Source organism: Orcinus orca, chromosome 19 (genome assembly GCF_937001465.1).
Source record: "Orcinus orca chromosome 19, mOrcOrc1.1, whole genome shotgun sequence".
Lineage (NCBI taxonomy): Eukaryota > Metazoa > Chordata > Mammalia > Artiodactyla > Delphinidae > Orcinus > Orcinus orca.
In genome coordinates, this window is record NC_064577.1 from 22,439,338 (window position 1) to 22,466,814 (window position 27,477).

At 42.1% G+C, this 27,477-nt stretch overlaps 1 protein-coding gene and 1 long non-coding RNA gene across 31 annotated transcripts in view; one reads left to right on the top strand and one right to left on the bottom strand.

The window, feature by feature from the left end:
* Positions 1 to 27,477, bottom strand: part of LOC125962013 (uncharacterized) — a 189,695-nt gene that overhangs the window by 8,907 nt on the left and 153,311 nt on the right. The gene's annotated exons all lie outside the window — the stretch shown is intronic.
* CEP112 (centrosomal protein 112) overlaps positions 6,116 to 27,477 on the top strand; it is a 412,427-nt gene continuing 391,065 nt past the window's right edge. For 7 of the 30 annotated variants that reach the window (XM_033438317.2, XM_049701500.1, XM_049701498.1 and 4 more), the window contains exons 1-4: positions 6,116 to 6,275; positions 12,306 to 12,419; positions 15,505 to 15,695; positions 17,394 to 17,569. In XM_033438317.2, coding sequence (XP_033294208.1) covers positions 12,314 to 12,419; positions 15,505 to 15,695; positions 17,394 to 17,569 — 473 coding nt within the window. In that variant the 5' untranslated portion in view covers positions 6,116 to 6,275; positions 12,306 to 12,313. Of the gene's footprint in view, positions 6,289 to 6,361; positions 6,751 to 8,719; positions 9,447 to 9,502; positions 9,756 to 11,159; positions 11,185 to 12,299; positions 12,420 to 15,504; positions 15,696 to 17,393; positions 17,570 to 18,706; positions 18,759 to 27,477 lie in introns of those variants that run through there. The other 23 variants (XM_049701503.1, XM_033438322.2, XM_012535068.3 and 20 more) reach the window with 15 other exon arrangements.

Consider the following 27,477-nt stretch of genomic DNA (forward strand, 5'->3'; position numbering starts at 1 on the left):
TAAGCAAACTATGTTACATCCAAATGATGCAAAAATAAATAGACACTAAGACGATCATATATATATGTATAAGATTTGAGAATGTATTTATAATTGTTAATAGTGGCTATTCCTTAATGGTAGAATTAATTTTTATTTCTTCTTTAAACCTTTCAGTGTTTTCCAAATTCCGTATAATATCATCAAAACTTTTATAACCTGAAAAAAATACGCAATTCAAAAATCTCAGCTTAGGAAGAAAAATTTTGTTTCTCTTTACAGTTAACTCTTGATTATTCTTGATAGTAAGTGGAAATAATTGCCTGATAATCCACCTCAGTGATCCAAAGTCACTAACATTTGTTTTTGTGTCTTGTACTTGCTTTGCAATGTGTTTATTATTCACAATCCTTCAAACTACTGGATAACTGACTTCACACTGAAGCTATTGAAACCTCGATTCCAAAATGTTTGAGAGGGCTTCCCTGGTGGTGCAGTGGTTAAGAATCCGCCTGCCAATGCACTGGACACGGGTTCAAGCCCTGGTCCGGGAAGATCCCACATGCCGCGGAGCAACTAAGCCCGTGCGCCACAGCTACTGAGCCTGCGCTCTAGAGCCCGCGAGTCACAACCACTGAGCCCGTGCACCTAGAACCCGTGGTCCATAACAAGACAAGCCACTGCAGTGAGAAGCCCACGCACCGCAACAAAGAGTAGCCCCCACTCGCTGCAACTAGAGAAAGCCCGTGCGCAGCAACAAAGTCCAACTTAGCCAAAAATAAATAAATAAATTTATGGGAAAAAAAACACCCAAAATGTTTGAGTGGGGAAGAATACAGTGAATTTCATAACTTTATGTCTGAGGAGAAGAATACGGTGAATTTCATAATTTTATGTCTAAGTCAACGTTTTCTAAAATAGAGCTATTTTTTGGAGAGATTTGAGGGTATCTAGGAAGTAAAATTGAAGGACTTACATCATCTTTAGTTTCATTACCTAAAGATTCACTGTCCGCCTTTGATTCACATCCTTACACGTTGTTTTCCTTTGTGTGTGTATATGGTAAGTATGTAAATTGGTAGAATGGCTTGTAAGCTGTTTTGTAACTCATTTTCTGTGAGTATTATTAGTAATATATTTATTACTATAGACTTATACATTTGGATCTTCAGGGAAATTAAGGTATGAAAGAATGCCTTTAGGAAACATATGTTTTTTTGTTTTTGTTTTTTGTTTTTTGCGGTACGCGGGCCTCTCACTTTTGTGGCCTCTCCCGTTGCGGAGCACAGGCTCCGGACGCGCAGTCTCAGCGGCCATGGCTCACGGGCCCAGCCGTTCCGCGGCATGTGGGATCTTCCCGGACCGGGGCACGAACCCGTGTCCCCTGCATTGGCAGGCGGACTCTCAACCACTGCGCCACCAGGGAAGCCCAGGAAACATATGTTTTATATGCATATAATTTAAAGTTGAGAGAAGTAAATTACTGTATCAGGTTTAAATTTGACTTTATATAAACAGAAAATTCAGAAAACAGTAGCTTAAACAAAATGGAGGTAACCTCTAGTCTCTGCTATAGTTACTATAATTTTATAGAACGGGATTTTGAAATATATGGATAATCAGATTTAATACTTATAACAAAATGCAGGCCTAGCTCAAAATATCTATGAAAAATTATCTTTCTAATTAGTAAAAGTCACATTGTCCCAAGTTTTATGTAGAGAATCATTGACTTCACATTGCTCAGTATTATCCAGACTAATTCTTAATTTTAAGTTTATATTTTGAAAATAAATAGATCCCTTTCAACTTGAGAAGTATAGAATGATTAACTTCCCACCTGGGAAAGGAAAACTATTTTTGGGGTCATGTTTATCCTATCATTATCAACTATTTACCATTTGATTTTTAAATATTGAGGTAAACCATTAATTTGTTTTTGGAACAATCCTTCTATTTTCATTTAAGTCACTTGTGGCTGATAGGAAATAACATTTCCAATGGAAATAATGCTTCAATTTCAATACCTTTTTAAAGCCAAAGATAAAACAAGGTTCAGTATATATTTTCATATGGTAACTTTATAATCACAGTGATGTGTTTTCTTAATCTCTCCTCTATTCCCATAACATATTATTTTAAACCAGGTGGCATAATCTGACTCTAATATGGTTATTCGGTATTTGTGTTACTACCTCCTACAATACTGTAAACTTTTGGAGGGAAGAAACTCATCTCTGACCTCCCAACTCTTGAAGCTCTGTTATACTTGGAACCATTTGAGGTAACTCATCCATCCCCTTCTCTGAGAAAAGAACCCCAGCTACTGTCCCCTAAGCACAAGAGTGAGCTGACAAAGTCATGTTTATATGATGGGATGCCCAGTCCTGACATTACCTGATTCGACTAAGTGTGCTCTCCTGATTCACATTAGACAGTCAGACTCACTCTCTTAGAAAGAAATTTGGCCTCTCCCACAGCAGGGAGCTATGGGGCGGTCATATTCCACTCCAGGTACAGAGAGAAGCACGAAAGACCCATCTGCGTTAATTCTTTGGTTCAATAAACATGTATGGATTGCCTCTCCGTGCTAGGAACTCTGGGTCTGCCGTGGTAAAACCCAGCAGATATGGTCCTTGTCCTGATGGAAACTATAGACATATTATTTTTATTATTTATTTATTTTTTTTGTGGTACGCGGGCCTCTCACTGTTGTGGCCTCTCCTGTTGCGGAGCACAGGCTCTGGACGCGCAGGTTCAGCGGCCGTGGCTCACGGGCCCAGCCGCTCCGCAGCACGTGGGATCTTCCCGGATCGGGGCATGAACCCGTGTTCCCTGCATCGGCAGGCGGACTCTCAACCACTGCGCCACCAGGGAAGCCCGACATATTATTTTAAAAAAAATTTTTAGATTTATTATTTATTTACTTTTATTTTTGGCTGCGTTGGGTCCTAGTTGCGGCACGCGGGATCTGTGCTGAGGCATGTGGGATCTTTCGTTGCAGCGCGCGGGCTTCTCTCTAGTTGTGGTGGCAGGTTTCCTCTCTCTAGCTGTGGCGTGTGGCCTCCAGAGCGCATGGGCCCTGTAGTTTGCGGCACGGGGGCTCTAGTTGAGGTGCACGAGTTCAGTAGTTGTGGCACGCAGGCTTAGTTGCCCTGTGCATATGGGATCTTGGTTCCCCAACCAGGGATCGAACCCATGTCCCCTGCATTGTAAGGCGGATTCTTTACCACTGGACCACCAGGGAAGTCCCGCCTATAGACATTTTAAAAAGATCTTTAATATCAGTTAATATTTGACTACAAATTTCGATAAAGGCAGTGAAGATAAAGAGCAGAGGGCTTTGAAAGAGAATAAGGGGTAGTTTGAGAAGCACTGATGGCCTCTCTGAGAAAGTGACGTTTAGGGTGAGCTGTCAGAACATTCGTGGTAGAAGAAACATTCCGTTAAAACAATCTACACATACTAGACATTCAATAAATATATATTGAGGTGACAAATTATTATCCTTTATGAAATAACTAGACATAGAAGTCATATTAATTGGTTGCCATAGGTTTGTGGCCATAAAACCTTCGTGTGAAACAGTATTTTTCAGGCCACGCAAGCACTGGAACATTTACAACAGAGTATTTATCTGTCTTCACCCTTGGGGTCCCTGAAGGGACTCCGATTCCAGATATTTCTTCCCAAGTATTCCCAGGGTGGGGCTCATGCGTGCTCTGCATCTTCCTAAGCCACCATATGGTGGGCATCACCTGTTTTTCTCCGAGTGTGTGTAGCTGTGAGGATATTCTTCTCATTTCTTGCCTCTGATGCTCGCTGAAGGCATCCCTGCTGCTGCTGCTTTTCACTAATGCCTGCCCTGAGGTTGCTGGAACCAAGTGTTGAGGGCAGTGATGTCTGTACTGCGTTTGCCCATAATAGCTTCAGAAATTATGGACAAGAATGCCGCTATAGCTTCTGTTCTCAATGTTTAAGTTGATATAAAATCCATAGGGCAGAAGTCCTTAACCGAGGTTCCATGGATGGACTTGAGGAATTTGGGGAACCCTTTGATTTGTACTCATATTTTTGGGCATGTGGGCATTTAGGGGTGGTGAAGTACAGGGGGCAGGAGAGGTATAGCTTTTTAAGATTCTCAAAGGAAAATCTTCACCTTAAAAGATTGGGAATCACTCTGTTACAAGCAAAGGAGGAGAGCTGGAAGTCAACCCATGGCTAGTACTTTACGTGGAACCACCTGTCCATTCAATGTTTGTGTACTGTTACTGAACCATATCTGCTCACTGTCACCTAGGGTGAGTTACTTTCTAGAAGTTTCCTTGGTTGTCATGGAAGGAGATTTCCAATGGACATCGTGACACAAAAGCTTGAATCCAAAGGTCAACACAGCTCAGGTTCCAGTTGGCATCCCAGCTACATATGTATTACATAAATAACTATAAAAATCCTATGTACATATCTTAATTTTTTAAATATATATATGTGTGTGTATATATATTTATATATATATATATACACACACATAGTGACAATCTCCTAGTTCTTGAAAATGTAAAAGGAGATTTTCTCTTCTTACTTTCACCTAAATATAGAAATTATTTTAAGAAACTTACCTTAATTTTTTTAACCTTTTAAGTCATGTATTTTTTTTTTCTGCTGCAATTTTTTCTTAGATGAACTTGACTTTGTTGCATTTCCCCCCTCAATCCCCTTTTTTCTTCTACTTTTCTGCTAGTCTTCATTTAGACATCAATTGTCAAATTCATTTCATGTTCTTCCAGCAGCATGGTTTTGAACCTCTTCATTGGGTAGTCAAATTCCTGCAATTGCATGTGTGGGTATTGCATCCCAGATTCTCTGTGCAAATGACTGAATTACCCATTATTCTTTAGCTATAAACATGTTCAACTATGCTTTTGAGAAACTAAACATTCCTAAAAGTATTTCATACCTCTTCTTTTCCTTAGCTTTAATAATTTGTCACTGAAACCATGAAAAACCGTTGGTTCCAGTGGGAGGGTTTGAAAAAGCACCTTGGAAAGAATATGCCTTCCCTCTGGAAGCTTGAAAGTAACTAGTTACAAATGAATGAATCTTCTATTTTCTTTATGGAAAATTGAAAAGATGCTTCAAGCTGTGTTTATGTTAGATTTGGCATCACACTGCGTGTATTGCAGATACTGCAGAAGGACTCCTGTGCGAAATTACATGAAAAACAGTGGTAAACTGAATTTCATTTAAGTGAGTGTTTTCACAATTTAAATTTTGTTTCTGTTCGGTATTTTTAAAAATATATATAGTTCAGAGCCTTTCCAGAAATGTAACAGAAGACCAGAGAAAACCACAACATAGCAATGGAGACCGCCCCGAGGTGGATGAGACTTCCTGGGAGCAGCAAAAATACATTTTGCTCTTGATCTTGTTATTCTATCCAGAATTGGTAAACACAAAGCCTTTTCATATTATTTCAGCATCTTCGGAATTTGGGGTAAGTTTTTTCAGATCTTGGATAGTTATGAATGCAAAAAAAAAAAAAAAGCAGTGTTCATTTTCTCCTTTAATTCAACGGTATTCACCTCTGGGTTGTGAGATACCAGGCAGTAAGTTCTCAGTTCTTTAGATTCTTTCAATGTCGTTTGTCCACCCTCTGAATATCCTACTGCAACCCCGTGTTCTTTGCTCTTTACCCGTTCTTTCTCTACCGCCCCTAAAGTGTTCACGAGCTACTTGTCCGAGCGGGATGCCTGAAGGCAGCAGCGTCCAGTGCGTGGCCTGGTCATCCCGGGAGTCTCTGCTTGGGATTGGTCTAGGGGCCGCCACGCTGGAAAGCGAGCCGGAAGCTGCGCTGAGGGCCGGGACGTCGCCATGACAACGCCGCCCAGCGCAGGGGGGGCGGGGAAACGCGAGCGCGGACGTGCCTGCTCCCGACCTGCTAGGCAGGGGCAGCAGAGACCCTTAGCGTCGCCAGCGCAACGGCGCCGCGCGGCCTGGGGGGCGGGGAAACGCTAGTGCGGAAGTGCCCGTCCCCGGCCTGCTGGGCGGGGCAGCCGAGGCCCGGAGCGTCGCCATGGCAACGGCGCCGCGCGCGGCCGCCGGAGGCTTGGGGAAGGGGGCGGGGCCTGCGAGCTGGGCACCTCCTCGCGTCCCACCGCCCAGCCGGCTCCTCCCACCCCCCGGGCCTGCTGCGAGGCTGCGACCTCTGCGCCCGCACGGATTTGAAACCTTTTTGTGGCGGCGGCGGCGGCGGTGGCGACGGCGGCGACGGCGGCGGCCGCTCGGAAAGCTTGCACGTAGGGGCGCCAGGTTCTCGTTTTTCCGATTTCCCCTCCGGGGTCCCCACACGCGGGTTCTCGGGTGGAATTTTGCGCGGGGAGCGGTCGCCCCGTGGGCGGGCCCGGGCCTCTCTGCAGGCCTGTGGGGCGGGCGCCGCGGGGGCTTCTGGGCGCGGGCGGCCGCTGCTTCGCGGGCGGACTGGAGTCCGGGCCGCGCAGGGCGGGGAGGTTCTGAGAAAGTTGGGGCGGGTCAGCATGTCCGGGTCTGGGCACCTGACGGGGTCGCGCCCGGGTCCCAGGCCGGCGGGAACACTTCCCCCCGCAGCCGGACGGCGTCCTGGGCCCTCGGGGTGAGGGGTGGCCCCCGGGAGGCCCGGCCCGCCGCCGGCCCGCTGGCCACGACCCAGTGTCCCGGGTCCGAGTGTCCGAGGGACGAGGGACGTCCATGCGAGCGGCCTGTGTGTTGAGGGTCGTGCGCCCTTCCTGTTTACAGGTGCGTGGACACGGGGTAGAAAAGGCCGGTGCGGGGGCACGAGCCGCCCCGCAGGCCTCAGGCTGCGGCCCAGCCGCCCCCCAGCCGTCACTGGCCCCCCCAGGCCTCGGCGTGCTCCCCCGTCTCCAGGGTTATGCCAGGGCGCGGTCAGTGTCCGGTAACTGTCTAAACACCCAAAAGGGCGAGCCGGGTGAAACAGGCACCTGTAAACCGGCTTCATGTACCGGAGGACGGTTTTCAAGTTTTGTGTAATGATCCGCCATCTATTTAAAGTATGGTTTGATTGAACAAAATTGACTTCATGCAACTTTGAGGAGTGTGTTTATTCGGGGCCTGATGTATGTGAGGTGTGTTCCTTGTTGAGCGGTGTGGCTCCTTTTCCGCAGGACCTTTAATGTTTGTGGCCCGCTTATGCTCTGCTGACCCCTATGACAGCGAAGCACCTTGAGAAGGTCTTAGCCCGTTTTGTAGCTGTCCACATAGACACAGGTTTAAAAAAAGACAGTGCCGGTGAGTTAAATAAAAGACATGAGCCAACTATACTATAGCTATAAGCAAGACTCACCCAGTTTACTTCCTTTTTTGCGTTTGCACTAATTTATGTGACTGGCAGGCACGCTCTAAGTATTTTAAACCTAAGTCAAAGATACAGCTTTCCTTATTTTTAATCTAATAATTTAAATCTGCAATTCTAATAAATCGTAATAAAAGTTTTTGATTAGCTGGGACTAAGTAGATGTAACCTACTTGTAAGATGTAATTTCTGTAGCAAGAATTCCTTGAAAGTTTGGAACGATAACTTAATTTTTTTTTCATTTTGTTGGAGAATAAATAAGGGATAGGAAAAGCTGAGTTTTAGCTTTTACCAAGTATCACACTGATTCTTTATAGTGCTTTTAAAAAAAATGTGTACTCCAGTATTGCATGTTATTATAGCAATTATGATCGTCTTTCTACTTTTCTCCAACTTCTTTACTAGTTGGAGATATTGCTGATTCATATTTAAATGGCCAAGAGGTCAGATATGATGGATCTGAGAGCTAACGGTTTCAGAATTTTAGTTTGAGCTTTATGTTTAATTTCACGACTTTGGGTCTTTTTACTGAGTTTTCGTTTCTCTAAACATTAACATCGCCTGCGTGTGTCAAAGATTTGTTGAGAGTTAGTGATTATTAGGAATCTTTTTGTCTAGCTACGGGTGCTCTCAGGCATATGTTAGAGTACGTGGGCAGGATGAACTGTTTAAGCCTGGAAATACACTTCCAGGTCAAAGCTGTGCTTAAAATTCTGGGTTTATGAGTTTCCATTTGTTTGTTCATCCACTTGCTTTTCAGCTTTATGATCTAACATCCAGCAGTGGTATCATAGCCTTCTGTTACCAGGTACATAACTGATGGAGTTATGTATGAATGCAGCTAGTTATTGTAGGAATGCAAAACAAAACCACGCAACCAAATAATGCCAAGCCAACTAACCAATCAGAAAATGCGCTTAAATAAAATTTATCTTAACCAAGTCTTGAATTTGAAATATGTTTCTTCTACTGTAATGCAGAAGGTACAACGACCGGTTTTGGTAAATAGAATTAAGGGCAATAGTATTTCTATTCTAGGGAACCTATTTGGTACTCAGAACAGAATTAAAAAACAAAACAAAACACAGGCATACCTTGTTTTATTGTGCTTTGCTTTATACGCTTTTGCGTTTTTTACAAATTGAAGGTTTGTGGCAGCCCTGCCTTGAGCAAGTGTACCAGTGCCATTTTCCAACAGTGTTTGCTCATTTTGTGTCTCTGGGTTACATTTTGGTAATTCTCGCCATATTTCAAACCCTCCACCCCCGGAAAGGTTACAAATTGCTGAAGGCTCAGATGATGGATAGCTTTTTTTTTAGTAATAAAGTAATTTTTAATTAAGGTAAGTATGTACATTTTTTTACCATAATGCTATTGAACACTTAATAGACTATAGTATAGCGTAAACATACCTTTTACGTGCACTGGGAAAGCACAGTGTTCATGTGACTTGCTTTATTGCGATGTTTGCTTCATTGCTGTGGTCTGGAACTGAACCTGCAATATTTCTGAGGTTTGCCTGTATTAGGCATGTAAAAGTAAGACATTAATCCCTTTAGTTATTAGCTTTTATTTACCAGTCGATTGATTCTTCAGCTTCTATTATGTGCCGTGTAATGTGCTAGGTACCTACTAAGATGTGTCAGTCACGGTCTTTGCCTTTCAGGAGCAGCTCACAGATGGTGGCAGACCTGTAAATAGTACACAGATGTGTAAAAAAGAGGTAACAGCGTGATGAATGCCGTGGCACAGATGTGAGCAGTACACACTAAGATGGAGAGATGAGTCTGGGATGTGTGGGGCAAGCTCTACTCTGAAGTGATGTTTGAGTTGCATTTCTTGATGACTCCATGCAGTGGGACAGCGTGTGTGATCCTGTAAGGGCGTGGAGTGTTTGCAGAATGGCAGGGAGTTCACCGGTGGGACATGGTCATCTGTGCGCGTGTGTGCGTGTGCGCGCGTGTGTAGGGAGCTCAGAAGGCAAAGGCCCTGGCAGGCCGGCCTAACTTTGGGTTTGGATCCTGTCCCGTGGCAGTGGGCGGTGGAGACAGGAAGTGATGTGCGGAGCTTTGTACTTGGGACATCTCTGGTGCCAGTGAGGACTGAAGCAGGGAGAGTTAGGGTGAGTCGGCGGTGGGGAGGGCTTGCTCTGAGAGAGCGGCGGTGAGAATAGGCACACAGGCAGGTTCTGAGACCTTTCTGAGCGTTCGTTGCTGTGTTGGCTCACGGGGCTTAGCGAATGGGGACGGCGGAGGGGAAGGAGTCAGTGTGAAACAGCGAGGAGGCCCCTGACGGTGATGGAGGTCTCGGCGGCAGGGAGGACGGTCAGCGCTTCCGACGCGGGGGCGGGGGCGAGCACGTGAGGATGTGCTCCCGAGGAGGCGAGTTGGGCGGTGGAGGGAAGAGCATGCCGTTTTCCTCCCAGGAAGAGGTGAGCTTCCCACGTGGAGAGTCAGCGGAGCTGCAACGGCTTAGGGGCTTGGAGAGGGCTGGTAAAAGTTTCAGGGCTGCCTTGCGGACGGCGAAATGGGAGAAAACGGAGGATTCCGGTGGGACCTCAGGGCGGTGCCCGTTTTCTCCAGCAGACCCTCAGCTGAGGAGCGAAGGACGGTGTCGAGCGGTCGCTGTCGCTGTCGTGCGGAGTAGGGAGGAAAAGAGGCCGATCGGCCGGAGGGCATTTTGGTGGGCGGCAGCGATGCAGGGGGAGCGCTGGGTCCGGCCCGCTGGCGGGGGCCTCATAAGAGGGGCGTTGCGGGCGGGCTTGCGAGAGCCGTGGCTGGGAGCGGTAGCGTGGACGTCAGAGACTGCTTCCCTTCCCGGCACGGCTGCCTGCCGGCGCGGGGGGAAGATCCCCGGCAGGGCTCGTCGGGCCCCGAGGGAGCCGCCGGCCCACCGCCGCGAGCTGCGAGGGACGGCCGGCGGCCGGACGCGGAGGGGCCGGGTCCAGGGCCGTCCGCGCAGGGGCTGCTGGTGTTGAGGTGGGCGCCCTGCTGAACGTTAGGGGCCCGCTGAGCAGAGGGAGGGCGTCTGTGGAGCAGGGCCGCCGCCGAGGCACACCGGAGCCTTTCCCCAAACGTGTGGTTTGTAAACTGGCCAAATGACAAATTGGGGACCGTGCATAGCGTAGAGATGGTGCGCATCCTTACCAAGGCATTTCGAACCTGAGAGGAACATGTGGACTCTTGGGTATATTTTTAACGTAAGAAATTTTGTCAGAAGCTCTGTGTCTGAGTTTGGGGGTCCACTCCCTTCATTTTCAGTGGTTTTCTTCCTGATTAGGAAGAAGTACGAGGACCAGTATTTTACGTTTTTTGATGGAAGTTAAACCTTTTACATTACGTACGGTTAAAATCGCTTTCTTGGTGTTGCAGTGTGATGAATTTTTACACAGACTCAGAATGGGTTTTTATGACCTCGGGCGCAGAAGGCGCGGGACAGTCGCAGCGCCCCGTGTGCTCTCCTTGCGCCCCAGTGCTACCCCAGTGCGCCACCGAGCTGTTCTGTGTGCCTGTAGCTTTTGCCTTTTCGGGGATGCCGTACGAGTGGGTGTCGTCGTACAGCACGCGGCCCTCCGGGAACGGCGCCTTGCACGTCGCGTCCTCGCGCATGGACGCTCATCCGTGTGGCGGGGCCAGTGGGCGCTTCCGTCCTCTCTCTGCCCGAGCGCTGTTTCGTTGTGTGGCGAGGCCACGGCGGTTTATCCATTTCCCGGGGGAGGGACACGTGGGTGTTTCCAGGGTTTGGTGGCTATAGAAGAAGAAAGCTGCTAGAAACATTACATCCGGGTTTCTGTGCGAATAGAGATTTTGCTTCTCCTGAATAGATGCCCAAGAGGGGGATTTCTGGCTCCTCCGCTACGGGTATGTTTAACGGGGTGGGCGATGGCTAACCTGTCTTCCTGAGTGGCTGCACCGCTCTGTGCTCCTCCCAGCAATGCGTGAGAAGGCCTCTCGCTCTGAGCCCTCAGCAGCTTTGGTGGTGTTTGCCTTTTTAATTTTAGCTGTCCTAATAGGCAGGTAGTGATATCTCATTGTGGTTTTAATTTGCATTTCTCTGATGATTAATGAGGTTAAGCATCTTTTTCACGCGCTTACTTCTCAACTGTACATCTTCTTTGGTAAAGGAACTAATTTTTTTTGCTGATTACTTTTATTGGGTTGTTTGTTTTCTTATGGTTTAGTTTTAAAAGTTCTTTATGTATTCTTGATATAGGTCCTTTCTGAGGTAAATGATTTGCAGTATTTTCTCCCAGGCTGTAGCTTATCTTTTCAACTCCTGGAAAGAGTTCTTTGCAGAACAGAAATTTTTCATTTTGATACAGTCCAATATATCAATTTTTTCTTTTACAGGTAGTGCTTTTAGTGATATATCGAAGAAATCCTTGACTAACACCAAGTCATGAAGATTTTCGTCTATGTTTTCTTCTAAGAGTTTTATAGTTTTACATTTTACACTTAGGTCTGTTATTTATTTGGAGTTAATTTTTCATACAGAGTGAGGTTATTTGTTTAAATTTATTTATGCGTATGGATCCCCAATTGTTACAGCATCGTTTGTTGTAAAAACTATCATTCCTCCATGAATTGTACCTTTGTCGAGTGTCAGTTGTCCATATTTGTGTTGGTCAATTTCTGGACTCTCTAGTTTGTTCCATTGGTCTATGTGTCTTATCCTTTCACCAATACCATATTGTCTTGACTACTGTACTTTTATAGTGCATCTTAAATCAGGTAATGTGAGTGTTCCAAACTTGTTCTTCTTTTTCAGGATTGTTTCTGCTATTCTAATTCCTTTAACTTTCCACGTAAATTTTAGAATCAGCTTGTGTATATCTACAAAGAATACTGCTGGGATTTTGATTGGAATTGCATTAAATCTATAGATCAATTTGGGGGTATTTAATACTACCTTTGATCTCTTTCATGAGTTTTGTAGTTTTCAGCATACAGATCTTAATATTTTAATTTTAAATCTTTTACAGGCTGAATTATGGAAATGGGAAGCGAAGAAGAAAAATGGGAGAAGCTGGATGCGGAATTTGATCACTTTGTGGTAGATATGAAGCCCTTTGTTCTAAAATTACCCCATAGGTCAGGTAAGATTATGTTTGAAAATTACGTTCTTAAAATTAATTTTTTTCTTTGTATTATTTAGTCAAACCCATGAACTTTCAAAATGAAAAGTGGATTCATTTAATAACAGTTTTCATCTTAAGCTGATAAAGGATTGTTTACCTTGAGCTGTTGGAGGGTAAACAGAAATTTAGTCATGGTGAACTACTGAACTGTGGAAAGGTATTATTACTGTGAGACCACTTCTCACAGGTCATGAGCTTAAATTGCATGGGTCTTTAAAGTTGGCTGTAACTGTTTTTTCCTGCGTCTTTTTCCTCCTACCATGAAGATGGTTCTTCTTTCAGGAGCCTACTGTCCACCTGTCTCTGACCCTTTTGTTTATCAAAGCAGAAAAGAATCTGTTAGTCTTACATGCTCATTGGTTGACTGACTAAAATCAAGTGTGAATGCGTTTTTGTTGGCATCTTGTCTGCAATTCCTAACCTTTTCTCCTCTGTGAGTCTTTGTCTCAAGTAAAAAAGGTTTATCAGAGAGCAGTTGAAGAGAGTTTGAGGGGCAGGGAAGACCCTCTGAGTCATAGTAGGTGTAAGGCTGGCCGTAAAGGTAAATCTGATTTGGGAGCTTTCGCGAGGAGGGTTCGGAGTGGGACCAGGAGACCGGCTTTTACCCCCGTGTTGTCCAAGTCCCCTGTTTCTGTGAGGTGTCTGAGTCAACTTCATATTCAACATGAGGAGCCGACTCAACGTTAGATCTTTATTCCAGGGAGCTGCACTGGGAAAAGGGAGCGCAGTGTATGAGTTACGCGTTCTGTGGTCACCCATCGTACCAGGCAGGGCCTGCAGCCTGTCCGAGTCCAGGGTGGCTTGGCATGGTCTTCCCTTCACGCCTCTTCCTCTGCCTTCTTCTCTTGCCTTGTTGGATGGTAACCTCTTCTTTCTTCTTCTGCTTTTCTTAAAATGAATATTTCCTGTCCCGTGGCTCATTCACAATTAGTTGAATTAGTATTTAATGATATTTCTATACTGTGTCCTCTTCTGATACTCAGTGCCTTTTTTTCCTTCTTGTCTTAGATCTGCTGATTAGCATAAGTGTATATTAAAATCTCTCATTATAAATGTACTTCAGACTATCCTCATATTTCATCTTTTTTTTTAAAGATGCAGTATCACTTTTTAAAAATTAATTTATTTATTTTTGGCTGCATTGGGTCTTTGTTGCTGCACATGGGCTTTCTCTAGTTGGGGCGAGTGGGAGCTACTCTTCCTTGTGGCGCGTGGGCTTCTTGGGGTGACTTCTCATTGCAGTGGCTTCTCTTGTGGAGCACGGGTGCTAGGTGCGTGGGCTTCAGTAGTTGTGACTCGCGCGCTCTAGAGCGCAGGCTCAGTAGTTGTGGGGCACAGGCTTAGTTGCTCCACGGCATGTGGGATCTTCCCGGACCAGGGCTCGAACCCATGACCCCTGCATTGGCAGGCAGATTCTTAACCACTGCGCCACCAGGGAAGTCCCTCATCTTCTTTTAAAAAGGGATTTGGGGTACATAGAATTGGATTAATTGTGATCTTTGGTTCATGACTCATTGTCAGTATGTATTGGTACATCCCTGACCCTCTTTTATGTAATTAATTCATAATGAATGCTCAGACACTCACATCCCAGTCAAGAACCTGAACATTCATAATAACTTAAATTTCATTATAGTTAAATTCTACTTTTGCTAATGGTTTTCGCCATTACTTTAAATAGAGGAATTAATTGTTTTCGCTGGCCGGATTGTTGTACTAGGTTGTATTCGCCGACTAGTGTATGGATCTCAGTTTGCTGCGGGGCGTGTAAACATAGTTTGAAAAGCCGTTTGCTTAAGTTCATCCGCTTTAGTTTGTATTTGCTTTCTGCACAAGGTACACCTGATATTTCAAGAAGTTCGTTTTGTGATTATATAATTTTCAAAGCTAGAAATACAGAAGTTATTTACAGGCTACCTTTCATACATGTAGTGGTAAATCCAGTATGAGCAAAGTGGTAAATCTGCCCCAGGGATTCATGTAGGTAAAACAATAAATGAATATGACCTTTAGAAACCAAGACATTGAAGCAGATTTATGATTTGTGTTAGGTATATAATCCTCAAATTGAGTTAGACTGATAAAAGATTAATGTCAAAATGGTTTTCCTGAGACCTAAAAACAATTCTGTGTCGTGGTAAGATAAGATAATCAATAGGTCATTATATGTGGATTAAACTGTGCTACATTTTTAAGGTAGCTTTTAAAGGGATAATTATTTTTCAAAATTACATGTAAATATGTAACCCTCAATTGTTTTTAGAGAGGTTAAAAGAAATTCCTAAATAAATCATCCACAAATCCCTGAAGATTACCAGTTTAATAAATAAAACATTTGAGATTCAATTTTAGATTAGGTTTAAAATGCTAAATAAGATTGCATTCTCTCTCTCTTGGTTTGTGTAATGAGAATTACAGAAAGATTTTTCAACACCACGGAAATTATTTTAGAGATGGTTTTACAGCAACCTTTTTTTTTTTTTTAAACATCTTTATTGGGGTATAATTGCTTTACAATGGTGTGTTAGTTTCTGCTTTATAACAAAGTGAATCAGTTATACATATACATATGTTCCCATATCTCTTCCCTCTTGTGTCTCCCTCCCTCCCACCCTCCCTACCCCACCCCTCCAGGCGGTCACAAAGCACCGATCTGATCTCCCTGTGCTATGCGAACAGCAACATTTTTGTCTCAGATTTATTTGGGAGCAATCCTGAGATCTTATTACTAGTTTAAAGTTAAACTCTAGACCAGGGTGGGTTGGCAAACTGTAGCCCCTGGGCCACATCCAGGCTGCTGCCTTGTTTATAAAGTTTTATTAGAAAACAGCCATAACCATTTGGTGACGTGTGGTGTGAATGGTGTGTGGCTGCTTTCATGCTACAGCGGCAGAGTTGGGTAGATATCATATGGCTGCAAAACCTAAAATATTCGCTGTCAGCCAATCCCTGCTGCAGACTAGAGCAGATGTTTTATGGGTCTTTAATGTAATGTTTTATTTTTTGAAAACTCAAGTCTCTAACAGCTCCTGTGTATTTCTAGAGCGGCAGAGGTGTGCACTTTGGATTAGAAAACTGTGTGAGCCTTCAGGAACAGGAGCAGGGGTCACAGGCAGGAGGAATCGGAATCTGTACGCAAAGCTCTTACTACACATGCTCAGGCGAGGGGCTCTCGAGGGCCCTTTCACCCACCGCCCTGAGCCAGGGACGCTGAAAACTTTACCTTCATACATGGTAGGTGTCTTTGACCAAAAGATGCATTCGTTTCTCTAAAAGTGTCAATTTATCATCCCATTTGGGAATGGTCATATTATTAAGCTACAAGTCCTAGAAAATATGTTAGCTAAAACTATTTTTTTGCTCCCTGATTCAGTTATTTTCCACCTTGAATGGAAATCAGATATTGAGCTCTAATGGAACCATACTTAATTGATTTAGTCATCCTGCAGTATTCTACAATATTTCTAAAAACATTAAAATGAATTTTTAAATATTGAGCCTTAATTTCCCACTAATTTTCACTGGATTATGTAATAATTTATGGATGTCAGTAAATTCTAGTTTATTAAGCTCTTCTGTATGTATTATTTAATGTAACGAGAGGTTGGATTGAATTACTTTTTTTTTAAGTTTTTAAAAAAATTTATTTATTTTTGGCTGCGTTGGGTCTTTGTTGCTGCGCATGGGCTTTCTCTAGTTGCAGCGAGCGGGGGCTACTCTTCGTTATGGTGTGCGGGCTTCTCATTGTGGTGGCTTCTTTTGTTGCAGAGCACGGGCTCTAGGTGCACGGGCTTCAGTAGCTGTGGCACGCGGGCTCAGTAGTTGTGGCTTGCGGGCTCTAGAGCGCAGACTCAGTAGTTGTGGTGCATGGGCTTAGTTTCTCTGCTGCATGTGGGATCTTCCCAGACCATCGTGTCCCCTGCATTGGCAGGCGGATTCTTGTTTTGTTTTTTTTATTATTTTTTGGCTGTGTTGGGTCTTTGTTGCTGCACGTGGGCTTTCTCTAGTTGCGGCGAGCGGGGGCTTCTCTTTGTTGCGGTGCGCGGGCTTCTCATTGCGGTGGCTTCTCTTCTTGCAGAGCACGGGCTCTAGGTGCCTGGGCTTCAGTAGTTGTGGCGTGTGGGTTCAGTAGTTGTGGCTTGCGGGCTCTAGAGCACAGGCTCAGTAGTTGTGGTGCATGGGCTTAGTTGCTTCACGGCATGTGGGATCTTCCTGGACCAGGGCTTGAACCCGTGTCCCCTGTATTGGCAGGCGGATTCTTAACCACTGCGCCACCAGGGAAGTCCCAGCCCATCTATTCTTAATGACCGAAGGTAGAACATTTTCTGAAACACATGCAGATGTTGAAATATGAGTGTATTGTATCATGCTCTCCCTTTCACACTCATTTTATGGAATTGTAGGAAAGGGCTTTATTTTACTAATGTTAGTAATGTGAAGGCTAGAGACCTGTCTTGGATTTTTCATCTAGCTTGTGGGATACTGCAGGATGACCAGAAACTTGTATTTCTGGTTTTTATTGATTTTGGTTTCTCTGCCTACTGATGTGTGTGTGTGTGTGTGTGTGCGCGCGTGCAGAGTAGCTAATGATCACAGAAAGAAATAGGAGAGCACATGATTTAAAAAGAACTTTTCACTTATCTTTTCATACAGCTAATATTCCTTTTGTAATATAAATCATTATTATCAGATGTATCTGTCATGTAATTTTATCATTTATCAGATTTCTTATACAGCACAACATAACTAAAATGTAAATAAGTTATCCATTTTATGTATTTTAATATTTCATTGAATGATACATTTTTATATATTTTTATGTAATTGAATTTGAGTATTTGAAAGGTTGTCACTAAACTTGATGGAAATCTTAACTGATTATCTCATATAGTACATTTTGAAAGAATAATTTTTCTAATTTTTAAAAATCAGTCCATCTATTTTGATGAACCAAATCCAGCCCAAGCCAAAGGATTGTCCAGCCCAGAAGGATTACCAGACTGGGTGATGGGCGAGCTGGGGAACGGTGAGCACAGACTCAGCGAGTCACGGACGCTCTCTTCTGGAGAAGATTGCTCTTTGGTACAGTCGCCGACCCATGTCCAGAGGTACGCCATGAACTTGGGGTTTCAAGTGTGTTTCATTATTTAGCCCATCTTTGGAACTGGTTAGTACATTCCATTTTTCCATGTTTTTTTTATGGTAAGCAGTTGGTTTACTTTATATTTTTGCTATGAAGTTGAGGGCTATTTTTGCTATGAAGTTGAGGGAAAAGGCAAGTCTCTTTCTAGTCAAGTTGAAGTTTTGCTATGAAGTTGAGGAATGTTGTATAGTTAAAATAACAGTTTTGCTTTTCCATTTGTTGTACATTCAAGATTATAGTATGTTTTTAGCTGCTTTTTGGATATATGTTAAATATTTCTATCTAGTCCACTGCTTGGAAAGTGGTGCCTGAAAATCTTTAAATGACACAGTTCTCTGTTTCCCTTTATGACAAGCGTGAATTAAGAACATTTCACTGACTTCAACCAAATATAACATCCTCCATATCCATCCGGAAGCTTATGCTTGAACTTCTTTTCTTTCCCCTCATTGAACAGTGTTCGTTTTGATTTAATAAAATAGTGAATGCAAACATAAACCCTATTAAACTGTGCTTTCTTACTAGAGTACTAAGCTTAAATAGGATTTTTAGTACAAATAAAAGTGAACTTCTGAGTGTTTTAAGTACACAATAAAACAGTTGTTGTTGTATGACTTTTGGCCTTTAGGACGGATAGATTGAAATTGGACTTCTATCAGATTTTGAGTTTTACCTTTGGCATGTTCCCTGAAATGTTGAAGTATTGGACAGTGTCAATTCATACATTACTCCTCCCCATTCTCTTGGTAATTTTAATTTTTGGAATTTGAATAGGTTAACAATGGAATCTTTCTTTTCTGCTATAATTTTTTTTGGCTTATTCCTTAAAAGATACAGAAATCTTATTAGTAATTTGAAGTGTCTTCGTAGTTGATATAGTCTGGTTATGTTTTTCAGACCTCAGGTATTATGGTGGAAAAGAACAGGTGAACAGAAAGGAAGAGATCCAGTCCATATGAAATTTTTTTATTAGAAAGGGGAAACAAATTAATATGGAACAGGAAGAGGTGATATAATTAAGGACATGTTTCGGAAGAGTGAAAAGGAATGAATAGATGAGTCCACAGCAGGTGGTGTTAAGTACTAATTTTTGCCTTCCGAGGGGGTTCAGAAGCAGAAGAGGTGTGACTGGAATTTTTGTTAGCTGTGTAGCAGTAAGTTGGGGTGTTAGGAGATTGTGGTCTCGTTACAGAGACTGAGGCAGGGACAGTGTTCTTCCTGTCTGCACGGTATTTCCAGTGCCTGGCCCTGGGCGGGCACCTGTGACCAACGGTATGTAGTCTTAGTTTTTGGTGAGTGCCTACATGAGTCAGTGAATGGGCTGTTAGGCACTGCCACACATTGAATTTATTCTGGACACAGCCTCTCTGAGGCAGGCATATTGTGGCAGAGAGAATGGCTCACAAGGATTTGCAAAAAGTACTGTTAGAAAAAGTTGAGGGAAGGATAAATTTTAGAAGAAGTTAAGAGATGTGTGGTTATAGGCTACAGAGATGCCCTGTTTGTGTCCTAACCTTTTTATATTTTTAACAATGCAATTAGTAAAGGCAGTGAAGGAACTGGAAAAGGCAAGTCTCTTTCTAGTCAAGTGTTAGAATTTCACTAAGGCCGAGGCCAAGTAGGGCTGCAAAAACAAAACTTCTCAGGGGTATCTTTACTTACATGCTTCTCTTAACTTAACTTGATCTATTAAAAAATTTTAATTTGCATGTACATTAATTAACAGATATTTGTAATTTTACGTACATGAAGGCACTTAAAAGTAAAACTAACATTTACTTCATCTAAAGGCAATACGATTGATTTAAGACCAGATACAAAATGTGTGAGATCAGATCAGTAGTGGTGGTGGAATCTATTGATGGTCTGTCTTCATATTTTTTCTGAAGTTGTTCCTTTGCTCTGAGTGGTCATACTGTGCTGCTGAAAAAGTTAGAATCTGCTCGTGTTGACCTACTACATCTCCTCCATTCTGCAAGGAATTGTTTAAAAAGTTTAAGAGGCTTATAATATTTGACACATGTATGTTTTTGTAGTGAATAATTTATTGTTACTTAGAACTGAAGTTTAATGCTGCCTCATAAATGTTACAACCACTTCAACTTGTCCTTTGAACATCCTCTTTAATCTTAAAAGATTTTCCCCCTTAGTGTTTCTGTTTTGATCACTTTATAAAATCCTGCTTTACTTAGACCTTTTTGTATGTGAAGTATTTCTCATGGCATTTTAGATTATGCTGTTTGTGTCCTAGCCTTTTTATATTATTAAAGATGCAGAGTCCTTCTGAAGCCCCTTTGTTAGGACCCTATTCAACAGAGACGGCACCTGCCCTTTACCTTTATTCTTCCTGTAGGATATGGCATGCAGCCTCATTCTAGACACATTAGAAGTATTACGAGGTCATATTCTGTCAGGCTTATTATGCTTTTTTCCACCAAATACACATGGCACACTAGTAAACTTAGCATTTCACTTCAGACAGTTTCAACACATAACTAGTCCTGTCCTGGTTTTATCCTTTTTCATAGTTCTTGGTGTAAGCTTATGTTATTACCCATGGTTTATTTTATAAAAACCACTTTCCAAATTGCCTTGCCATTTTATTAGAGATCTTTTATTGTATTTAATGTCAAATAGCTGCTTCCTTTCTTGACAATGAAATACTTGAATTATATTTGAACTTGGAGCATGGTTTTACAAAATGTTACTAATGAGACCATAGACATAGATCTCCTGCCTGTACAGTTTGGTTAATTTCATTTAGACAACCATGAGATACATCCATATAAATGACTTCCCAGTCATCTTTCAGGTGCTTAATTGAGAGATGGTAAAGATCCTGATTGTCTTTGTGGTACACAGAGTTTCAGGTGGCCCCGAGATCCTGCTCTGGGTGTTGACAGCCTTGTACAGTCCTTCCTCCTTGAGTGTGGGCAGGACCTGTGAGTGGCTTCTAACCAATAGAGTATGGCAGTGGTGATGGGCTGTCACGTCCATGAATACATTGCGATACATAAGACTCTGCCCTGCTGGCAGACTGGCTCTAGAGGCTTGCTGTCTTTTCCTTGCTGGCTTGAAGAAGCAGGCTGCCGTGAATCCCATATCCAGAAGGAACGGAAGCTGCTGACAACCGTGACAGTGGGGAAGCAGATTCTTCCCTCATTGAGTCTCCGGATGAGAACCCAGCTCTGGGCAAACCCTGATTGCAGCCTTGTGTGGCCTTAAGCAGAGGACTGAGCTCGGCTGCACCTGCACTTCTGACCCACAGAAACTATGAGAAAATGTATGTGTTGTTTAAAGCTGTTATGTCTGTGGTAATTGGTTATGCAGCAATAGATGACTGATACAGTTTTTATCCTCATTTTAGAAAATTATACAGTCTATATATGATGCACGCTCTTTGTAAAAACCTCAGTGTAGAACTATGAAGGGTAAAAAGAGTCCTTCCCTCCACGTTCTTGCTTCACTTCCCTCACGAGAGGTAGTTGGCATCAACAGTTTGGTGTGTATCATTCCATAGTACACACATACCCACACGTATGTAATTAAAAATTATAGGGCTTCCCTGGTGGCGCAGTGGTTGAGAGTCCGCCTGCCGATGCAGGGGACGTGGGTTCGTGCCCCGGTCCGGGAGGATCCCACATGCCGCGGAGCGGCTGGGCCCGTGAGCCATGGCCGCTGAGCCTGCGCGTCCGGAGCCTGTGCTCCGCAACGGGAGAGACCACAACAGTGAGAGGCCCGTGTACTGCAAAAAAAAATAAAAAATAAAAATAAGTTGGCTTGTACTACATGTATTATTCTTTTGTCACTTAACTGTGTCTTAATCCTGTGTCATGTAACCTGTGTAATCTTTTTCATCACAGATAATAATCCATAGCATAGATTTACTGTAACTTACCCGTCTCGTTGCTTTTGATTCTTTAGTGTTAAAAGAACGCCTTAGTTAACTTCCTGGTGCATATATCATCATGCGCCTGTGTGTGTTTGGGCTATTAGTGATGCTGTAGCTGGGCACAGTAAAACATTTAATGGGTGAGCTGTTGGTGGGATTATTAGTAGGTTCAACACCTTGTGCAATGGTAACAAAAATATATGGGCTAGTATGGAATGATCTCTAAGATGTATAAAGTTCAAAAGAAGTACATAAAAGTGTAGTAAGCTTCCATTTGTGTGTGTGTGTGTGTGTGTGTGTGTGTGTGTGTGTGTATTTTAAAGAGGATATATGGATACGTATGGGTACGCGTGCATGGAATATTTCTGGGTGCCACATACGAAACTGTTTTACCTTTAGGGAGTGGGAGTAATCTGGTGTGAAAAGTTCAAAAATTTTTTGTACACATGTCTATGTTATTTTTAATAATCACACATTTTTTGATAGATGGTGTCAGGTTGCCTTCCAAAACACTATCTTATTAAAAAGCTTGGGCATACACACTATTTACAATAGTTACGCACGTTAATAAATCTAACCATATATAGCAAATATACAGATTTAAACATAAGAATGAAATTTTCCCAATGAACAGTCTCAGTGTTTGTGGATTTCACTTGTATTTCTAGTTTGTTAAAATAGGAACCAAGTGAGGCAAGTTGTACGTTTATGGAGCACCTACTGTATGCTAAATACTCTTCTAGAAATCTTTTGTAAGTTATCTGATTGCATCCTGTCTGTAGTTCTGTGAGGTTGACAAAATTGCCCTTTGTATTTATTGATGAGGTAACAGCTTCAGTAAGGTCAATAAACTTTCCCAGTGATGGATTCAGTATTGGAATCTAGGTCTTTGTGATTCCAGACCCCATATTCTTTCTGGTGTTCCATGTAGGCATGAGTACTTTATGCAGCAAACATGGAAACTTCACTATAATCCATTTTTTCTCCACTTGAGCTGTGTTAGCAATCTTGGGCGACTATACCTTTGTTCTTGGTTATTTCTAGGTTGAGCGGAAATGAGGCAGTTTGCCTTTGCTCAGATATCACTTCTGACACTTGGCAACCATGTATCCTCAGGCAGCTTACTTACTTTCTCTAAACCCCAGTTTCGTCTCCTGTAAGTTGGAGATGGGGGTAGTACTAACGTCAGAGTCGTGTGGGTGAAGTGCATAGTGCACGTCGAGCTTCTGACCCGGGACCTGTGAAAGTGCTGGCTGTTGCTAACGCCATCATCAGTGGTGCGGGGATGGTTACTTTAACAGGCCACACAGGGGCTTGCTTGTTAGAGTGACTGCTCTTTTGCTTCTCTCATTATTTAATCTTCCCAAAGGGTATTGTCTTAAGGTCCATTGGTCATTAATTATTTTCAGTTCCTAAAAGTCATTCTGTGTTTCTGAGAGAAAGAAATTAATGCTATGCAGAAAAGTTCAGATTGTAAGTATGATTCCTGCACACTCTCAGAATAAAGAGAGGTAATAGTATTTTAGAAGAGGCTTTTGGGAGTTCCTTGGTGGTCCGGTGGTTAGGACGCAGTGCGTCCACTGCTGGGGCCCCGGGTTCAATCCCTGGTCAGGAAACAGATCTTGAAAGCCACGCAGCGCGGCCAAAGAAATAAAAAAATAAAGTAAAAATAAAATAAAAGAGGTTTTGAATCAGTCTTTATTTAGATAACTCAGCAAGCCCCCTTTTCCAGGATAGAGGGAACACAGTGTGGCTGGCCCTGTTTTTAAACATTTTATCACAGCGTGTATTAGAAGCTGCCTAAGTGACATTAGACTTCAGTTCTTGTCGTCTCTCTGTGCTTTTTTCTGTGCATTATCCCAAAGACAGACACAAAGGTAATAGATTTTATTTTGTCCTCCTGTTCTGTGAAAAATGTTTTGAAGCTTCTTTTTTTTTTTTTTTTTTTTTTTTGCGGTACGCCGGCCTCTCACTGTTGTGGCCTCTCCCGTTGCGGAGCACAGGCTCCGGACACACAGGTCCAGTGGCCATGGCTCATGGGCCCAGCCGCTCCGTGGCATGTGGGATCCCCCCGGACCAGGGCACGAACCCGTGTCCCCTGCATCGGCAGGCGGACTCTCAACCACTGCACCACCGGGGAAGCCCTGAAGCTTCTTTTTAATGGCTTGTAATTATTTTTATAGCTTTTCAGTCAAGTATGATGTGGTCTGGTAGCTTATCACCAGAGTGTAGTTAGGTTCTGGGATAGGGGACGATGAAAAAGAATGATGTAATACCCCTTATTGTTTCTACTGGAAACTTTGGTTAAGAGTTACGAGTTAGGAGAAAGCAAAGAGGAGAGATGTGGAATCAATGCCGACCTTTAAACACTGCTTCACGGTGGAGGAGAGACAATGCTGCTTATTTTAGAGGACTTCACTGCTGAGAAAGAAGGCAGCAGTTGTTTACATTTCCTCAGATGCCACTTTATAAAGAGTCATCATCCAGATTGCTTAAGAATTCTAGGAGCATGCAAGCAGAATTACTATTTATTATATATGACTTTTACCATATTAGATTTAGGTTAATTTTACATAAATTAAAGTTTTATCTTTTGATTTATGTTGTATCCTTCAAATAACAAATATGTTCATACCTTTAAGAAAGGACTTGGAGAATAATTATCCTATTTTAAATGAGTATAGAGGACTATAATTTGTGCATCTTGCTTTAATGAGATCTTTCCATGGGTTATTTGATGCCAGATTTCAGTTTGGAATGAAGAATCTAATTATAGTCCTGCCCTTATGGAAAATATGATTTGCTTTACAGTGAGCCTCTTTATGATGTGGTTTTCCAGGAATGCATTGTGGCGAAGAGCGGGGACTGTGTCCTTTAAAAATGTCTCCCAGTACAGCCAGCGTTTCGTGTGCTGGTACAGTTTAAGAACATCGCCAGCAGATGGTGACCAAGTATAATGAAAAAATGTACTTATGGTTGAGTATGTTGATCTGTGTGAAAAAACAGTTTTCACTTTAAAAATATTGATTTAATTTTTAGTCTGTATACTCAACTATAGTAGATAGAATCTTTTAAATTTGTTAAACTCCATTTCTATATGTAAATGGCACTGACCTATAAATAGCCTCTGCTTCTAAATTGTTGGATGAATTTACAGGGGAGCTTATCATTACCTTTCCTTCCTAGGATTTCTTTATGTCCATTGGCATAGATAATTATGGTTAGGGTTACATGTAGTAAAACATCCTTAAATATTATTCACAAAAAGTACATTCATTTTATTTAAGAATTGCCCTGTTGATTAGGCAAAGATACATTCTGCACTAGTACATTACGTATCTTCGTTCCATACGTATACTACGTATATTCTGCAGCAGTGTAATACAGCATCCCGCAGTGGTGGGAATGTTCCGCAGCTGTGCTGCCCAGTATCGCAGCCACTATTCACATGTGACTGCTGAGCACTTGCAGTGTGGCTACTGTGGCTGAGGAATTGAATTTGGGGTTTTAATTAGTTCAAGTAGCCATATGTGATTAGGGGCTACCAAGTGGGGCTTGGAGTTCTAGACCTGGGTCTTCCTGCCAGGTGGAGAGCTGCTGTCTAGGTGGGCAGTGGGAGGTGGGTGTTGGTGCATCTAAACTGCCTCTGCCCCCGGGAGAGACCTGTGCTGTGTGCTTACTGCACTTCCTGGGTATCTCCCTTCTTTGGTGAGGATCGCCTGTGATCAGTATCTGGTAGCTTCCTGTTGGTCAGTCTAAGGTTTAAGAGGACCTCTCCCCAACAAGTCTTTTTGGAAGAAAGAAAAATTAATCATTTTTCTTAAATTAATGAAAGAAAAGTCAATCTTTTTCATCATTGTGTTTGGAGAGAACGTTTAGTGAGGAACAAATGTGATTAACTTGGTCTTTTTGCCAGAATGGACACTTGTTAGGTAGATGTTTAACCTTGAGCTCTAGGGGTAAGACTGCTTCATAAACAAGGGATGGAAACTTTCTTAGGATCCTCAATAGAACAGTATGTTTCACACCCTCATGGGACCACTTAGCTGCTCATTAATTTTCAACAGTGATGTGCTAATTAAATATCATTCTTAGGTATTTACCAAGGCAAGGCCAAGTGACAGCAATTTGTAACTGAGATGGAATAGCTTTGAAAATAATGGCCTTGCATTTCTTTTAGGCTTTTTTTTTCATTGAGTCAGATTTTTGACAAATTTAGTCACTTCTAACTTTTTAAAATTTTTTAACGAGTGGGGCTTTGTAATAAGTATCTCTTTGTTTCACAAGCAAGTTTCTTTTTGTGAGATCATAATATTGAACAGTTTAGTTCTGATTGTTCTTTTAAACAAAAAACGATGACAGTAAGCTTATATGTGTTGTAAAACTTAGAGGGAATTAAAATACTCTCTTGAGTGTTGATACTATTAAACCAGAGATATATTAATAAACGTTGATTTAAATGAGTGACTTTTAAAGCTGGTTTTTAATTTTAAAATCAAATGTGTTATTTTAAAGTAGGAAATGGGGAAAAATACAAAGTCTTAAAAAGTTTATGAATCTCTGATCATTTTTTGGTTTGGTCAAGCTTCTCATTTATTTAAAATTTAGTTTTGTTTTTTTTTTCCTAATAAAGTTCTCTTTGAAATATTAAAATAAATATATTGTGGATCCGTGGAAGTTATTTTCATTTTCTTATTTTCAGTGTTATTTGATACTTTACTGCGGTATTAATTGTTGCTAATTATTTTTATGTTTCATTGATATTTAGCAATACCGTAAGAAAACTATTCCGCAGATGGTATATAACAGTATTACTTGCTGCTCAGATGAATGCACAGATGTGAAATCTAAAGTTAGTTCTCATTTTAGTTTTCTGATTTATAAGGCAGTAGTTGTATTACTCTTAAAAAGTTTTACCTCTGTGAAACATAGCATATATGTAAAAAGTGTATGAAAATGACAGGTACAGTTTAAAGAGCAGTTAGAAAATAAACGTCCCTATGCTGCTAACCCAGCCAAGAAATAGCACATCTCTGCTCCAGGAGACCTTCGGCCATGCCTCCTCCCCCTTGTCCTGAAAGGCCAGCGCTCTGTATTCTGTGTTGATCATTTCTTTGCTTAGATCAACATAGAGAACATGACCAGCTCTCCAGAAACCTCTCTCTCGCTCCCTCCCAGTCATTTATTGTCCCCGCAAAAGGTGACCACTATTCTGCATTATATCAACATAGGTTAGTTTTTGGTTCATAAAGTATTTTCACTTTTTTCCAGCTTCTTTTGTTCAGCATTATGTAGTGAGATTGATCCATGTTGTTGCATTTAGCAATGGATTTTTCTTTGATTACTGTGTGAATATATCACATTTTTATTTCCATTCTGCCATTGTTGGATGTTTGGGGTTGTCCCAGCTTCTAGCTATTACAAATAATCCTGTGAACATTCTTTCACACGTCTTCTAGTGCACATATGTATACTGTGTTGACTTGGAAGTGTAATTATGGTAGATGCTGCCAAAGAGTTTTCCAAAATGGTTATAGCAATTTACATTTCCACCAGGAAGGCTTTCAAAGTCTGTGGCTCATCGTCTTTACCAGTACTTGGTTGTTCAGTTTCTTTTAGCTTCAGCAATTCTAGTCTGGTACATGTGAGTTTTAATTTGCATTTTCCCTCATGACTAATGATATTGAGCACACTTTTCTATGCCTGTTGACCATTTGGGTATCTTCTTTTGTGAAGTTCCTGTTTGTTCCCATTTTAATAAAAATGGTTTGTCAGTCTTTTCTCCATTGATTTGTTGCAACTCTTTATATATTCTGGAAACAAATTCTTTGATACATGTATGGCAAATGTCTTCTCCCACGTTCACTGGTATGTTCTGTTGAACAATATTTAATTATAATATAATTATTTTTAGTCAGTCATCTCTGATATTCTTTTTTGCGTGTGTCCTGTTTAAGATTTCTTACCTTGCCTGTCTCAAG